Here is a 16,425-nt window from a genome sequence, read left to right as displayed (position 1 = left end):
CTGCGTCACAGAAGCGCCGGGACGGCCGGACAAGATGGCGCGGGCGGGCCCGGGGACGTGTGTGGGCAGCGGCCGCCCCCAGCTCAGAGCCGTCGTCGCTGTCACTGTTCGCAACAGGGGCGTGGTGGCCCCGCTCGCGACAAGCAGGCCGAGGCCCGGAGGCGACCCCACACTAGCGGCCCCAGGGCCCCCCCCCCTTGCCGCGTTCCCGCCTGTTGATGGTGGGGTGCCGCTCAGGGCGGAGAGGGGGCCGGGCCAAGACCCTTCCCGCTCTGGGCTGCCTGCGCCCCGACGGCGAGGGGTTTCTCTGCTCCCAACAAGCACAGACATGTTGGGGACTCACCCCATGAGAGGCGAGCTGACGGGGTGTTCATGTCCCCACCGAAGCTGGAGCGCCCACGCGCCTCGGACAGCCGGCGTCTGCTCCCCTCCCCGGAACCCGAGGCCTCGGTCGTGTGGGGTGCGGGCTCGGGCGGTCGGGGACAGCCTCAGGCTCCTCCTCTGACCCGGTCATGGACCCAGCGGGCGCTGCCATGCACGGCAGTCCAATGCGGGCACCTCAGGGTGTGGGGGGACAGGGGGGGAAGACACCCCCCTCTCTTCTGCAGGAGGACAAGGGGGCCTGAGCAGTGGGCAGCCCCGAGGGAGGGGATTCAGGAGAAGCTGTTGCAGGGCGGGAGGAAGCCCAGGCGGCGTGGCCTCTGCTGGAGCAAACCCAGCCTGAAGCCCACCCTCCCCCCCTTTCCCGTCGCTGGGGCTGATACGTGCCCTTTACTTTTTAAACCGGCGTGGGGAGCTGCTGCTTGCACACCCACCGCCCGTTGGCGCCGTCCCGGGCCAGGCGGGGCCGCTCAGCACGTCTAGTCTCCAGCTCGGCGGGAGCAGGAAGGCAGCCCGGCCCCGCCCCGTCAGCAGTTCTCTGTGCCCCCCCAGCGCGTTCCAGGCAGCTTCAAGCATCCACGTTCAGGTTTCCAGACTCGTGTGGAGACGGACTGGCCCGTCGGGGCTGCCGGGCCCTTCCGAGCAGTTGTGCGCAGACGCCCGCCTTTCCCTCGGGCAGCGGGCTGGGGCGCAGGGGCGCTGGCTCGCAGCCACGCGGTGTGAAGTGGGGAGCTGGGGCTCCGGCAGGAGGGAGGACGCCGCCTCCACAGGCTCCTGCCGCCGGCTCCACGCAGGGCAGGCCCCGGGGGGGGTGGGCAAGGACGCAGCCCCCGGCTCCCCGTCCTGCAGAGGTCAGCGCCTGCCCGCGCGGCCGCAGAGCAGCTTGCTACGCAGGCGCGTGGACAGCACAGGGGGTGCTGAGCCGCCCACCCCGGCCTGACCCTCCGGCGCTGGGTCCTGTCCCCGAAGGCGGTGGTCACGGCGGGCGGGGGCCTCTCTGCGTGGCCGCGGGGAGCAGACGGTGGAGGGTGGCCGGCGCCTCCCTGCTCCAGTCACCAGGCCACGGCCACTCCGAGGCAGGCGGCAGAACCCGCCGAAGGGGGCCCTGGGGTGTGGGCAGTCCCCACTCCTTGCCGGCGCCCGAGCCTGCGCCCTGCTGCGAAGGCCCGTCCACGCTCCCGCGGGCCCCCGTCCAGCAAGGCCGCCGGCCGGCCCGGGCGTCCCCCTCCGCACGCCACCGCGAGCGCGGGCAGGCGGTCACGCACACACTGGCCACGCGTGCTTGCACACGCCGCCGGGCAGACGCCGCCGTCCCTCCGCCCGCTGCCCGGCCCCGGGCAGGATTTATGACTCTTAGCAAGCAGAGCCCAGAGCTGAGGGGACTGTCCCCGGCCCGGGCCAGGAGGGCCGCGCTGGCCGCACAGGCCGGGCTGAGCTCACGCCGCCGCGGGGCCGCTGGGAGGGCCTCGTCGTCCCAGATTAAAAGAAAACAAGAGCCCGGCTCCTCCCCAGCTCCCACCGAGGAGGTATGCGTCTCCCCCGGAGGAATGTGACCCCTAATTACTGTTTGTCACCAATTAATTAATGTTTGAAATACAGCCCCTCCCTCCACCCGGCCAGCGGAGGGGCGCCACGCCGACGGGCTCCTGCGGTGGGGGGGCTCCTGCTGCTGCCTGGAGCCACATCTGGGGGTGGGGCGGCCCCGAGGCACAGGGAGACCCGGCCCAGCTCCACAGGCCCCGCCGCTCTCCTCTGTGCGGGCTGGGCCGGGCTGGGGCGGCGTGGCCAGTGCCTGCTCCAGGAGCTCCAGCCGCGCTCGCCGTGGGCCCGGAAGGGGGGCACCAGCGCGGACGGGGGGCACCGGCCTGGACAGGGGCACCAGCGGGACCGAGGCACCAGCCCCGGAGCCGCAGAGGCCTCAGAACCACGGCGGGGGCAGCAGTTGGGGTGTGACGGCGGGAGGCCCACGGGCTCCAGAGAGGCTGAAACTGGCCAGCCAGGGGCACCCGGCCCCCTCCCGCTCCCAGCTCTGTGGGAAGGAGACAGACCGGGAGGGCGCGCGGCTCTCAAGTCCCACGAACCCCAGGAAGTGAAAGCGGTGTAGCCCCCAGAGCGAGACCCAGGCCCACCCCAGGGGCATCTGTGCCCCCCCAGCCACACTCTAGCAGCACAAGGACGCCCCAGCCACCCACAGTGGCGCCCTGCAGCAGCGCCCCCCGCCCCCGCCGCGCCCAGCCCACCCCAGGAGCCGCACCGGGACTGCCCAGGCGCCCTGGCCCGCCCTGGGCGCGGAGCATCCGCCCATAGACTGGGTCCACCCGCGGGGAGTCCTCCAGGAGGACGGGCACCGGCAGTGTGTGGCCGCAGCGGCACCCCGGCAGTTATTTCCCATGACTCGCAGCCCTCCACGGGCCACAGCCCGGCACGCTGGGGGCTCCACCCCTCCTTTGCACACCGTTGCCTGCAGGTCTTCTGGGGGAGATTTGCCCCTTCGCCCCGTTCATGTCCGAGTCCAGTGCCCACGGCGCGGGAGAGGCCGGTGGGGGTCGATCTTGTCCGGCTGTTACCCAGGCGGCCTGCTGGGGCCCGGGGGCTTCTGGCCGCTGAGAGAGCTTCCCGGTCGGCTCCTGTGGCCTCCAACTGCCACCGGCTGGCCTGGCGTTCCTGCTGCCCAGTCCCAAGTGGGGTCTCAGGGGCCTGGAGCACGCTGCCCCCCGGGGTGCCTGCGGTGGGGGGCTGTTTCCCCGGGTCATCACCGCCCTTCCCGCCTGGGATACAGCGCCATGGCCTGGGCAGCTGGCCAGAGACAAGCCACTGGGGCGGCACCTGCCCGTGCCCGGTGGGCCGAGTGGACGCTCAGCTGGCCTGGCGAAGACCCAGGCCCGGGGGGGCCCGTCTGACCACGCAGGACTCAGAGCCGCAGGGGGCGCAGCTGCGGGGTCCTGACCATCTGAAGGGTCTGGAGGGGAATGGCCTTTCCACCTGGGGGGCCGCTTGTTTGGCAGGAGAGGGGCTGAAAGGGACCCTCCAGGTTAGGGGTCTCACAACGCAGCCGGCCCCCGAGGCCCTCCCCCATGGTGCCGGCTGGGGGCGGCGTTTGTCAGGGGCGCTGACAGGACCCCCCACCTTGCAGGGGCGCCATGGGGCTGAGGAGTCCGCGTCCCCAGGAGCCCCCACCTCTGGGGTCTCGCGCCTGGGCCTTCGTCCAGCCGACCCAGGCTCAGGTGGGCAGCGGCCAGGGCTGACGCCGGGACGGGCACTGACGGGCAGGGAGCCTCTTGGGGACACCTCCAGAGCCTCTGGGGTCCGCGCGTCCGCCCACGGGTAACCGGCCGCGGGGTCAGGGCCGAGGACCTGCCGATGAAGGATAAAGAGAGGCAGGAAGGCTCCTGTGGTTTTAAGCTCCTCTCAAGCGCAAGAATTGGGGGCGGCTACTCTGGTGAGCGCCGTCTGGGGGCGGCCGGCGGCTGAGTGCGTCGGAGATTCGAGCCATGTGAAGCCGCCGGATCCATTCATCAGAACGGGTCGAAAGCGAGTGGTTCCTGCGGCCCACCCGGGGCCTGGCCTGCTTCCCACTCGCCGCGTGGAGGGGGCGGGTCCCCATTCCACGAGTGCCGGGCCCGGGGTGAGCGATCCATGGGGGCGCAGGCGGGGCTCAAGTCCCCCGGGGCCCGCTCCTGCCCCCCACACCCACCCCGTTCCCAACCCCCCACCCCCTTTTCTTTATGGTCATCTTGCTTTATTTATGTGTATTTTACATCGTCGCTCATTCCTGCACAACGCTTGCTTTCTGCTCTCAGGCGCAGTCCCCAGAAAATCCCCGGCACCCCGCACCGCCGCCACGGCCCCCGTGCGCCCTCCCTGCGTGGAGCCTGCCTCCCCGTGAGCCAGACCACCCCTGCTTTTCTCTCTCCTTCTGGCTCATGTCACGGAGCCGCCTCCCTTCCGGCTCCCTCCATGCTGCTGCGAATGGCCTGAGTTTGTCTCTTTCCATGGCCGAGAATATTCCACTGTGTGCACAGACGCCTCTTCTCGAGCCGCTCATCTGTTCTGGGGCATTTGGGTTGTTTCCGCGGCTCCCGTAAATGGTGCTCGGTGAGCGCGTCCCCTGAGACGTCCTCACGGGTTAGGAGACGCCCCCGGACAGCGGCCCCCCTCCCGCAGCGGAGCGGGCGCGGCTGGCTTGGCTGCCTTGCCTGACGTCCGGGTGTGTCGCGCTCCCGCGAGCCCATGACCCTCGTGACCACGGTCCCTCCAGCATGGCAGCCCCCAGAACTAACACGATACCCCAGATCACCCCAGTTCCTGAGGAAGCGCCCCCTGTGACCCGTGCGCGCGAGGCAGTGGGGTTGAAAGGGATCACGAGACTTGGTTCGGACGCGGACTTGGAAACAGCGGCGGGGACGCGTCTGCTGAGCCAGCCGGGCCTGCGTCTGGGCTGAGCTGCCTCCCCAGCCCGGGCCCCGGCGTGCGGCGGCCCAGCCAGGCCTGGCCGCCTCCTGGCACCTGCAGATGGGCTGCGACATGGTGGGGGGCTCCCGACCCGCAGGACGAGCTGCTTCCTTCACCCTCTCGGGCGAACCCCAAACCGCACGGGGCTGCGGGTCCGTCCTCGGGGAAGGTGGGCGGGAGGGGCCTCTCGCCCCCAAGGGCCAGCCGCGCTCTAAGATGCGTCTTATTGCCGACATAGTGCGATTTCACGACAGCCCCCGCCGCCCTCCCGCCTCCCGGGTCCACCTATTTCTTTTTATGACGCTCGTTTCGTCGGTGACGCCATCACACAGCCCAGCAGCCCTTAACTGAAACCACGGCCGCTGCGTTAGGCTCCTCCAAACCGGGACAGCCGGGGCTTTGGGGAGGTCCCCTCGGAGCACCACGGGGCTGGGGCGCAAGCCCCCGTGGGCCCTGGACCTCCGAGCCGTCTCAGAGGCGCCGGGGCGTGGGGACTCGGTGTGGCTGGGCTGGTGCAAGCCCTGGTGCCTCCCCATGGGGCTCGGTGGGGAAGTCACCATAGGTGAGACCGGCGAGACGAGGTCGCCCCGGGAAGGGCACCCCCTAAGGAGACAGGAGGGCACCCTTCTGAGAAGACAGCCATGTGGGCACCAGCACAGGGAGGCAAGGGAGGCACACCCCAGGGTGCCGGGGAGCCAGAGTGCCGCCCCTGGCTGGCTCCAGGCTTCCAAGCAAGCAGGAGACGCTGCATCTGGTGTGAGGGCCCAGTCTGGGCCCCTGCATCGCGGTGCCCCAGCAGGAGCACCCGGGGCTTGGCTGGGAGTTGCCGGCGCTCAGGCACGTTCTGTGCCCTCCTCCTGGGCCGCCTCCTGCCTGCCCTGGCGGCGTCCAGACCAGACACCACAGGCACCCGGTGCCGCTCTGCGGGGGTGGGGGTTGCGGGGAGGGTCTGGAGCGCAAAGCTCAGCGTTCACGGCTCCTCCCGGTTGGGGAGAGCATGCAGGGGCCGGGAAAGGTTCTGGGGAAGGGGGTGTGCTCACATTTCTCAGGTTGGGACCTTGGTGTTGGGGTGACTGCTGGCTGGATGTTTTCTGAGTCCTCGGAGGGCAGGACATGGCGGCGGGCACAGGCAGGAGGGGCCCTGAGCAGTAAGCCGGCTGTGTGCTCATTGGGCCCTAGTGCGTGTGTGTGCAGGGGTGTGTGCAGGTGTGAGGGGTGTGTGCAGGGGTGTGTGCAGGTGTGTGCAGGGGTGTGTGCAGGTGTGAGGGGTGTGTGCAGGGGTGCATGTAGGGGGCAGTTCAGTTATTCCAAGAGGGGAGGGGAGAGCGCTGTAGTGAAAACCAGAGCAGCTTCCACTGACTCATTCCGCCGTTTCCTGTCTACTGGGGTCACCCAGGCAACATCAGGGCAAAAGACAGCTGTTAGCACCTCACAGCGGACACCCTGGAATCTCTGCTCCCCAGTAAACACTGGTCTCTCCTTGGAAACCTCCCACTAATCTACCCAACAAATCAGTTTGAGAACAGTCTGTGGTTTAAAAATAACTCTTGTTTTATCTCTGAAACAACACAGCACAGTTGAAATTTAGAAAAAAACAGGAGACGAGTAAGAAGGAAAGTTGTCAAATTATCATCATCTCCTTAACCAAGCACATGCTGGGATCCGGGTAATTTTCTTCCGTTCCCTCTCGGCCTGTGCGCCCGTGGCGTGATTTCAGGCCCTTTTCCACACTGATGGTAAATCTCAGGGTCCGTTAGAAATGGCCTCGTAAGGATCTAATTATCAATGTCTTTAAGAAGCCTTCGCGGTCACCACCGCCGCTGCTTGTCTTCAGGTGACTGTGGGCTTCGGAAGTCTGAATCCTTGCTCCCTTGCCGGGAGAGTCCCGTGTCCTTCTCTTTTTATGTTAACTGTTTTCCTTGAACCTCATCTATGCTGACTTACGTCACGGGCCTCAATGCCCAGAGTGTTTTGAAACACTTGACTAGGACACTGTTCTTGTTTCATGAGTGCAGCGCCTCCTCTCAGAGCAGCAGTCTAGTCACTGAATAGTCTCTCTTCCCTCTCGTCTCTGTCACGGCAGTGGAGTGTGCACGGCTCCAGTTTGCCTTTTGACCTGTAAATGTGTATGATTCAGGGGCATTAACCGCATTCGCGAGGCTGTGCTGCCATCACCTCGCTCTAGTGCTAGAACATTCCACTGCCCCACAGGAGACCCCGTGCCTTTAACAGCCATCCCCTGCCTTTCTCCCCCACCCCTGGCGGTCACGCCTCTGCTTCTCCACGGGCCAACACAAGCCCCTAAGCAGAGAGGCGCTGGGGAGGGAGGCTAAGGAAGGGAGACTCGCTCCCCGCTGCTGTCTCCTGCTCCGCTCAATGGCTGAGCCGCACCTGAGCAGGTTAGGGGCAAACACTGAGGAGTCGCGGTCGGTCCAGCCCTACAGGGGCCCGGGCCAGCACCTCAGGACACAGCCCTGCTTCGAGGCTTCATCCAGCTCAGACTTGCGGGCGGTCCCCCAGCAAGCGCCCCTCTCCCGACACGTGCTCGCGGTGCCAGAGGTCAGAGGGCGCAGGGCGGGATTCACACCACTCGCCAGCTCGCGCTGCTACGTCGACGCAGGTTGAAAGGCCAGCAAGGGCAGGGCCAGTCACACGGCGTTCTTCTGCCGAGGTGTCATTTTTCAGAGATGCACAACACACCCCACGCAGAGCGCGGCCGTGGAGAAACTCCTGCGGCTTGGCCCGGTGCCGCGGCTGCAGCAGGAACAGCGTCCGCGGGCGGCGGCGCGCCTGGTGAGTGAAAGTCAACAGAGAGAAAGACAGTAGGGGGTTTACACAGAAACCCCAAATTCTGTCCCAGGAAGTCAGTGACCCCTGGGGCGGCAGCTGGAACACGGGGTCACCCCAAGCAGGAAAATGAGCGGACGTCCCCGTTACAAAGCAGCGGCGGGTGAGGGAAGCCCATTGGTAACAATTAGAGCCGGATCAGCGGGGGACGGTCAGCTCCGCGGGTGTCTTCGCAGCTCCATGCGCTGGGCGGTTCCCTGGGGCTGGCTCTCGGCTTCCCGTCAGTGACCCGACCCGGCCCCTCCGCGAGGAACGTCACCTGTGGACGACTTTCTCGGGTTCCTGGCCAGCGCGTCCCACCGGACACGCGGCCCAGGGTCTGCGGCTCGCGAGCCCCGAGGCGCACAGCGCAGAGGGGTGGGCGTCAGTGCTGGGCAAACCCGAGGCTGCCGGCACCCGCCGCCCTCCCGGCCCGGGGACACCCTTCTCCACGCGCGAGGCTGTGCTTGGGACGACGTGCGGGCGGTGCGTCCGCGGCTCCGGCTCCGCCCTGCCCCCCTGTGCGCCGGGGGCGCCGGCTCCTGTCCCGGGCTCGCTCTGCCCGCGGCTCCAAGTGTTCCTGGCGCTGCCCACCCAGGCTGGGGCCCGTGCGGCCTTCCGAGCCCGGCGCGGCCTCTGCCGGCCACCTTGATGGCGCCGCGGGGAGGCGCCCGCACGTCCAGGGGTGGCCGGCGGCCGCTGGGTGGGGCCCACGTGAAGCGAGGGCCCTGGGCGGGGAGGCAGCGCTCAGCAGAGCGCCCCTTGCCCTGGGCTGGGGGCCTCAGCACTCCGGGGCAGGCAGAACCCCGGGGTCCGGGCCGGCGGGAGCCAGCACCAGGGTCCCTCGTGTGGCCACACCCACCCACCCCTGCAGGCCCGAGCCTGGCTCTGTTCAGGGTTGTCCTCCCCGCCCGCGTGCCCCTGGAGGGCCTTGCAGAGGAGTCGCTGCGGGGTCCGCTCCTCCCCGCAGAGCCCGACGCCCCGGAGCGCCAAGACGGCCGTGGGTCCTGGGCAGATGCGGTCGCGGCGTCCTCGGCGCTTAGCCACGCGGGGTGCGGTCGGCCACAGGCTGCGCTGGGCTGGGTTCTGGGGAGCCCCCACCCCCGGCCACGGAGCACAGCTGCGGAGGGTGGGGAGGGGGCGGAGGGCTGCGGCAGGGCCTCGGCTGAGCAGAGGGATGTGGGGGTCAGCGCGGCGCCCGCACAGGGTAAGTGTTGGGGAGTCAGTGACGGTGCTGGTGGTGGTGGCAACGCGGCGTCCGTGGCGATGGTGCTGAGCCTGGCATCTCGCCCACTCCCCTCCGCCCCGGGAGGCCGCCGAGACCACGACGGGTGCAGGGACCCCGGGCCACGCCCGCTCTGCTCGCCCGCGGCGCTTTGCCTTCGATTGGGCGAGATTCCAGGCGCGTCGGACCCGCCCGCGCCGAGAAGCCACGCGCACGCGGCCCAGGAGGGCGACCGGGAGAGAAGGCCCCGGTCTCGCAGGCACACGTGCCTCCTCCTGCAGCCCACGAGGGTCAGCGGTCACTTTGGGGCTCGGCTGTGACCCACACGCGCTTGGCCCCTTGGGGCCGTCCGTCTCCAGCCACCACGAAGCCGGCGACGCCCGCTCCCAACCCCAGCGAGGGCGGGCTGGTGGGCGGGCTCCGTGCGGGTTAGCAACATGCTGCTCGCTGGCGGGGGGCCGGGCTAGACTCGGGGGGCTGCCGTACAAGCGTCACAGAACTCAAAGTCAGGGTTCCCTGCGGGGCCTGGGCGTCCCGCCGGGCGTCTCTGGTCTGGGTGCGGCGGGGAGGCTGCTCCAGGGCCGCCATCTCGCTGGCCTGCTCGGCTCCCTTGGTGGGGGGCCCATGGAGCTCTCTCCCCTTCCTCTGAGGCACCCCCTGTTCCAGGACGCCCACCGTAGCGCCCACTTCACCGTAGAACCCCAGCCAGAAGCACAGTCACGTGGGGCAGCGGCACGCTGGTGGCTGAGTCGGCTAAAGGTGGAGGCGGGCCTGGCACCAGGCGAGGGGTGTCTGGGGTCAGCTCTGCCCTGGGGGCCGGTGTCCGCCCGACCCCGGTAGGCACACGAGGCCACGCTCTGCGCAGGCCCCGGGCGGCCACAGTGGGCGCGGCGGCGGCCCCGGGGAGCCGAGGGGGGCGGCAGGCGCCCTTGGCCTTGACGGAGCCGCGGGCAGTGAGCAGGGAGGGCGGACGTGGGCGGGGTCGAGAGTTCAGGGGAGATGAGAAATTTCCCGACCTGGAATCCGAAGGAGGGGCTCGCGGCACAGACAGGGCCCGGCGCCTGCCCCCGCGGCCGAGTGCGGCGCTGCCCCGCGGCCATCCCGAAGCCTCCCGGCAGGCCGCGGCCAGGACAGCCAGCGCCACATCCATCTCCCGGTGACGGCCCAGCAGATAGGGGCTGCGAGGGCCGCGCCGGCCCGGGCGGACAGACCCTGCCAGGCTGCCCACGCCCCGGCGCCTGACCGTGTCCTCTGGGGACGGGCTACCTGGCAAGTGATTGTTTTTGCCGCGGGCTTCAAAGGTGCTGCGGCGGCTGCTGACGGGTTCAGGGGCCTGCTCGCTCCGGGGGCCTGGCCATGCCCAGCCCCATGCTCCCTGGCCCCGGAGCCTGGAGCAGGGGCATCTGTGGGCACCCCAGTGTGTCTGCAAGGACCCCAGGCCACAGCCGTGGGCCTGGTGAGCGCCTGGTGACTGCTGAGGCCCCAGCCACCGTGTCGCCTCCTCCAGGAGGGGTCTGCTGCGCCCTGCGGGCTGCTCCCTGCCCGGGGGTCGAACTCGTGCTGCAGAGGCTGCGGGCAGCTACACCCTCTTCCCCGGGCGTGCCGTCGGCAAAGCACAGCGGCTGTCCCGGATCGGTGGACCCTGACCCGCCTGCACGACCGGACCCCCGGGCAGGGGCTCTCCTCCGTGCCAGCGCCCTCCCTGCAGAGCTGCGGGACAGGAGGTCGGGCGTCAGCTCCTGCATCGTCTACACGGAGGGTTTGCTCGTCCCACGGGTGACAGAGGCCTCGGCTCCCCTCCGAGCCGCGAGGGCGGGCGTTGCCAGAGTCGCTGAGCCCCCACCTGTCGTTGGCAAGACCAGGGAAAGACCCGAGCCCCTGCCCACTCCTTGGGGCGCAAGCGATCCCCGGACGTACTTGGAAGCCCCAACCTGTCCTGCCCCACCCGCTCTGTGCCCCACCCCACTCGGCCCCCCACCTCCCTCTTCTCCCCCAGCCCCTCTCTGCCTCGCCCACCCCCGCTGCCCCCACCCCCTGCCCTGCTTTGGGGCCGGCCGCTCCTGGGGCGCTGCCCCCCGCCGGCCGGAGCATCTGGACTGGGGCTAAGCGCCCATCAATCAGGGCCGCTGCCTGGACGAGCCGGACAACTGCGCGGGGCCTCTCCTCACCCGGGAGCCAAATGGCCAGGACGGTCGGGAGCCTGGGCTCACACCTGCCCTCGCTCCCCGGCTCCTGGCAGGGGTGCAGCCTCAGGCGGCCCCGCTCCGGAGCCATCTGGGCGGGCCGAGCAGACCCCATCCCAGCAACACGGGGCCCTGGGGTGGGGCGGCCGAGACAGAAAAAGGCGACGGCCCCTCGCGGGCAGGCCCCGGGGCAGCGGCCTGGCCCCCCGAAGGCCCAGCCGTGCTGCCTGGTGACCTGGGAGCGGGTGCTGTGTGTCCCCCGCCCGTGGCCGGCCACGAAGGCCCTTCGTGCTGCTCTGCTTTGGGGTTTGGGGTTGGCAGTCGCTGTGTGCCTTGGCCGGGCCACGTGTAACAGGGGGGCAGGGTCCCCGCTTGGAGAGCATGAGAGGCAGCGAGCTCGCCCGCAGGCTGGGCGCTGGGCAGGGCGGGGCAGGGGCCTCGACAGGTGGACACAGCAGGCTGCTGAGCGGTCGGCTCTGGGTGCCCAAGACGGAGACTCCAGCAGGCCAGGGAGGGGCCGTCTGCCCTTTGGGGTGGCGCCGGTCAGTGTCTGGGCAGCTCCCTAAACTCACACGCACACCTGCTCACTCGGGATCTGGCTACACGCAGGCTCTGCCTCAGAGCTGGGGGGCCGGGTCTGCCTTGCTGACGCCCCCCAGGGAGGCCGAGGCTGCTGTGCAGGCCTCTAGTGGCCCCGCTCTGAGAGGCTGGCTGGCATGGGGTGCGGCCTGGCGGGGAGACTGAGCACCCCTGGGAGCCAGGGCACCACCCTGCCCCCAGCCTGGGCTGTGGGTGGGTGCCCGTGGGGAGCGGACAATGCACTCTCTGGTGAGACTCTTCCAGAAACGCTGTCGTCGAGAGGTAGTAGGTAGTCCCCGCCGCCCCGCCCTGCAGGCCTCAGTGGGTCCAGCACCCCCAGGCCGTGTGGCCCCCCTTCCCCCCGCCCCGCGTGTCACCCAAGGCGAGCGCCACCTGCAGGAAATCAGGGTGGGGACAGCCCTTGGGGCCCGTCCCTGCTCTCGTGAGTCCCCCCAACCTTGGCTTGTCCAGGCTTTGTTTCTCGAGGAGGGGGCGCTGGGGGAGACTGGCCGCACGCATCAGCTGTCGGGGCCGGCTGCCAGCCCGTTTGGTGCTTTTTCCTCTAAGGAGAGCCCAGCCCAGGGCCCTCGGCCGTCCGCACCCTTCCCCAGCCCCTGGCCCCGGCGGGCCTTTCTCCTGAAAGTGAAAATCCTTTTTTTTTTTTTTTTAAGATTTATTTATGCACAAAAGAGCTGGGGTACAGGCCAGAGGTGTGGGGGGTGAGAGGATTCACCAGAGACAGAGTGGGGAGCAGAACAGGCAGTCTGACTGAAACCCACTGCTGAGGGGAGCAGCGGGGAGTCAGGAGAGTCTGCCGCGCCCTGTGGGTAGCTCCCTGGCCGGGGATGGAACTCGTGCTGCAGGGGCTGTGGAGCTTCACAGCGCTGAGACTAACCCTTTGCGCCACCAGGGAGGCTCAAAAATCCCTTTTGTCTGTGGGAAAAAACTCATAAAAAAAAAAAACCAGAGGCAGAGAGCATGGGGGGGCCGATGGGGGGGCTCCGAGTCCACACAGGAGGACAAGAGCCGCTTCCGGTCCTGTCAGCGCCGCCTTCTTTCGGTCACCACTTAGCAGTTTGGAGACTGCTTCACTGAAAGGCTCATTTATCAGGGGGGCAGGGGCAGCAGGCCCTCGGCCCAGCCCCTCCTCACCAGGGGCCCGGGAGGCCGTGTCAGGGGGCCGGGCACAGCCAGGCCTGGCCCGCGAGCAGGGAAGGGGAGCCGGCTCCAGGCTGGGCACTGGGATGGGCTGCGCGCCCCGGCTCCTGGCAGGTTCTATGGAAAATGGAGCTGCCTTCGAGTGCATTGTGTTTTGTGGTAAAACCCGATCTCACGGCTGGAGGAATGTGGGGGGATTTGAAACTTCTGACCCTTGGCTGGATTGTTTGTCCGTCCAACGTGTGCTGGTGGGGGGGGGCAGCTCTCCCCACCAGCCGAGTCAGGTCCCCGGTGGCTTCCCCGGGCGCCCAGGACACCCCAGGGCTGAGCGGGGGCAGCTCCGGGCTGCTCACAGGCCTCCCAGAGACAGGCTCCTGCTCGAGCTGCCGCATGGCGGTCTGGGGGCCGCAGCAGGGGCACAGCGAATGCGGGGCGGGGTGAGGGGGAGGACCACCCCGCTCTGACTCCCTCGCCCCCACTGTGCAGCCCGAGACGTGGCAAGCCTGTGAGGCCAGGCCGAGCCTGGCATCCCAGGCCGGCCCAGCACTGCTGCCCCCGCACCTCCTCCTGCCGCGGCTCACCTGCTTCCCCGGGCGAGAGAAGGAGGCGTCAGGCTGAGACGAGAACGCCGGCGCTGGGCTCGGGTAGGGCGGCGTCCCGGCGCTCAGGCACAGTCAGGGGGTCCTGCGGAGTCACCCTCCGCGCTCGGCTTCCCTGCCGGGCTCGTCCGCTGTCGGGTGGGGGAGCGCCGCTCCCGGCTGCTCTGCCCCGCCACCCCCTGCCCCTCGTGGGCCCCGCATGCGGTCTGCAGACAGGGAAGGACGGGCGGGAGATGAGGCGCCAGGACCCAAGACTGGGCCCGCCGGCTCCCCTGTCCAGACCACTGGCCTCTGGCGCCTCCTGCCCGGAGAGCTGCCCGGCTCCCCACCCCAGCACCCCGCTGGCATTTAGGGGCCCGGGAGTGGGGACCCCGCCAGGCTGGCCTGGCTGCCCTTGCGCCTCGGCCCCGAGAGCCCCACGGGACGCGCGGCTGTCTGGTCAGACGTCCGCCTCGGGCTGCTGCGCGCCGCCGGCCCCGCTCGGGTCTCTGAGGCGCGGCTGAAGCCGGTTCTCCCCGGAGAGGCGACGCGCCTCGGCTGGGCGGGGGCGGGGGGGGGGGCGTGCAGGGCCTGGCACAGGCTGAGCCTCTGCTCGCGCCGCCGCAGCAGCAGAGAGGTGGGCGCGGTGGGGGCAGCGGCGGAGAGGGCGACCCGGTGGGCCGGGCGGGCGGGGACCGCGGGCTGCCGGGACCGGGCGCGTCTGTCGTGTTCGCGGCGGGCCAGGGCCGGGCGCTCCGCTCAGCCCCACAGGCCGCTGAGGGCCGCGGAGGCCGGGTGGGCCTGGACGGGAGAGGCCCGGCCTGTCTCTACGACGTCTCTGGGAGGCCCCTCCGGTCCCTCCCGGGTGCCCCGAGGCGAGGCGAAGGCTGGGGCAGGGAGGCTCGTGCCCGAGGGTGCCCAGGCCCGGGCAGCGCAGCCCCGATGCCCCCCGCATCTCACGGCCGCGCGGGGAGCGGCGTCTGCCGGGCGGGTGCCCGGGTGTTCCCCGCGGCCCGCATCCCACGGCCCGGGCAGAGGAAGAGGCAGGACGGACTAAAAATAGGCCCGGCCCCGGTCACGGCTTTCCAGGGGCCTCGGCGCTCGGAGACGGGAGGGGGCGGTGAGCGCGGACGTTCCGTTTCTAGACGGCAGAGCCCGGCTTCCTTGCTCAGGGGAAAAGGTGTTTAAAGCAGATAAATCACAGGAGAAAGGCAGGTTGTTGAATCTGCGCTGTCAGGGGGACAAGCAGGCGGCACCGCTGCGGCGGGGCTTTGATGTGGGCGTTTCTCTGTGCTCTGTGGGGCGCCGCCCCGGCTCCCCCTCCCCCCAGCACCGTCCTCACCTGCAGCAGCGCCCCCGGCTCCGCCACCATCGCTCCCCCAGCAGCCACCGTTGCAACAAGCCGCAGAGTCAGCGGTGACGGGGCTGCCAGCGGGTCAGGCGGCGCAGGCCCCGAGCCCCTCCCTCTGCTGCTGGCCGCACAGCCGCAGGCGCCCAGGGCCCGGCATTCTACGTACCCGCTGCCGCGTCACCTCTGTCCCGACCTTGCAAGTCAGTTCCAGCTGCTTCCCGCGCGCCCGGCCCCAGCCCGGCTGAGCGCCCTCGGCCCGGCCTCCACTTCCCGGCTGGTTCCGACGGGGCCAGCCCAACGCGGGGCTGCGGGGCGCCCTTCTAGCAGGGTGGGAAATGCAGCTTCTTCGCGAGAGCGCGCGACTCGGCCGGGCCGCTGGGCCATGCTGCCAGGAGAGGGGCTGTGGAGCGCGCCGGCGGGGGGCACAGGTGCCAGCCGGGGTGCGGGCCAGCCAGGGCCTGGGGGCGCCCTCTCGACATGCGGGCGCGTCCTGCCGCCGCCGGGGTCTGCAGCGCCGCCCGGCCAGCAGCGACTGCCACGGAGCACGAGCGACACCAGCAGTTTTCGGGAAGACGGCAGCGTGCGGGCACCCTGGGCCACCCCGAGCTGTGCCCCTCGGGGCCCACGTCAGAAGGCAGCGACACACTGACACGCGGTCTCGGGTCACCCGCCTGGCCGCGCCCCGCCGTCGGGCGCCAAAACGGACGAGATGAGGGGGCCCTGGCGCCCACTTTCACCGTCTGTCAGATGCGCGCTGTGCCGACCGCCGGGGACGGTGATGGTGACTGTGGTGATGGCCATGAGGGCGACGGCCAGGGCCGTAGAGATGGCGGTGGGGCGGCCAGCGCCCGGGGTCAGGCCAGCGCCCAGCCCATCGGGCACCCCGGGGACGGCGGGTCTGCAAGCCCAGAGCAGGAGAGAGGATGCATCCCACTGCCTCCTGCTCTGCCCCGCCCGCTGCTGCCCTTCCCCGCCTCCCTCCCCCACCTGGGGACAGACAGACAGACAGGCAGGCAGGCAGAGAGACAGGCAGGCAGAGAGACAGACAGAGAGACAGACAGAGAGACAGGCAGGCAGGCAATCAGACAGATAGGCAGGCAGACAGGCAGGCAGGCAGGGAGATGGATAGGCAGGCAGGCAGAGACAGGCAGACAGGCAGGCAGACAGACGGATAGGCAGGCAGACAGACGGATAGGCAGGCAGGCAGACAGACAGACAGACAGGCAGACAGACAGGCAGACAGGCAGACAGGCAGGCAGGCAGACAGACAGACGGATAGGCAGGCAGGCAGACAGACAGACGGATAGGCAGACAGACAGACGGATAGGCAGGCAGGCAGACAGACAGACGGATAGGCAGGCAGGCAGACAGACAGACGGATAGGCAGGCAGACAGACAGATGGATAGGCAGGTAGGAAGACAGGCAGGCAGACAGACAGACGGATAGGCAGACAGGCAGGCAGGCGGACAGATGGATAGGCAGACAGACAGGCAGACAGACAGACAGACACGCTGAGCCTGTGGCTCCCGGCTGACTAGGTCAGAGCTGAGCAGCTGACTGGACTGAGGCTCAGCGCCCTTGGCACTGCCCTTCTGCCCAGCGGCCTGAGGCCCAGCAAGGAGGGACCCCCCGTGCGCCTGCCCCGCCAACCGCCCCCCACGCACCCACCCTGCCAGCCGCCCCCCCCCCCC

General features: G+C 69.6%; 1 protein-coding gene across 1 annotated transcript in view; it reads right to left on the bottom strand.

The window, feature by feature from the left end:
* The window catches only part of LOC119250295 (collagen alpha-1(I) chain-like), a 31,019-nt gene extending 16,265 nt beyond the window's left edge, over positions 1 to 14,754 (bottom strand). The window contains exons 1-7 of the mRNA XM_037518050.1: positions 14,725 to 14,754; positions 13,077 to 13,202; positions 9,577 to 10,259; positions 8,526 to 8,779; positions 8,254 to 8,387; positions 7,534 to 7,623; positions 3,508 to 3,735 (exon numbers count right to left, since the gene is read on the bottom strand). Of these exons, the coding sequence (XP_037373947.1) occupies positions 3,508 to 3,735; positions 7,534 to 7,623; positions 8,254 to 8,387; positions 8,526 to 8,779; positions 9,577 to 10,259; positions 13,077 to 13,202; positions 14,725 to 14,754 (1,545 nt within the window). The remainder of the gene's footprint in view (positions 1 to 3,507; positions 3,736 to 7,533; positions 7,624 to 8,253; positions 8,388 to 8,525; positions 8,780 to 9,576; positions 10,260 to 13,076; positions 13,203 to 14,724) is intronic.
* Positions 14,755 to 16,425: the final 1,671 nt, after the last annotated feature.

The sequence above is a fragment of the Talpa occidentalis genome, unplaced genomic scaffold, assembly GCF_014898055.3.
Source record: "Talpa occidentalis isolate TD23 unplaced genomic scaffold, MPIMG_talOcc4v2.1 talOcc4.17, whole genome shotgun sequence".
NCBI classification, from domain to species: Eukaryota; Metazoa; Chordata; class Mammalia; order Eulipotyphla; family Talpidae; genus Talpa; species Talpa occidentalis.
This window is presented reverse-complemented; position numbering and strand designations above follow the sequence as displayed.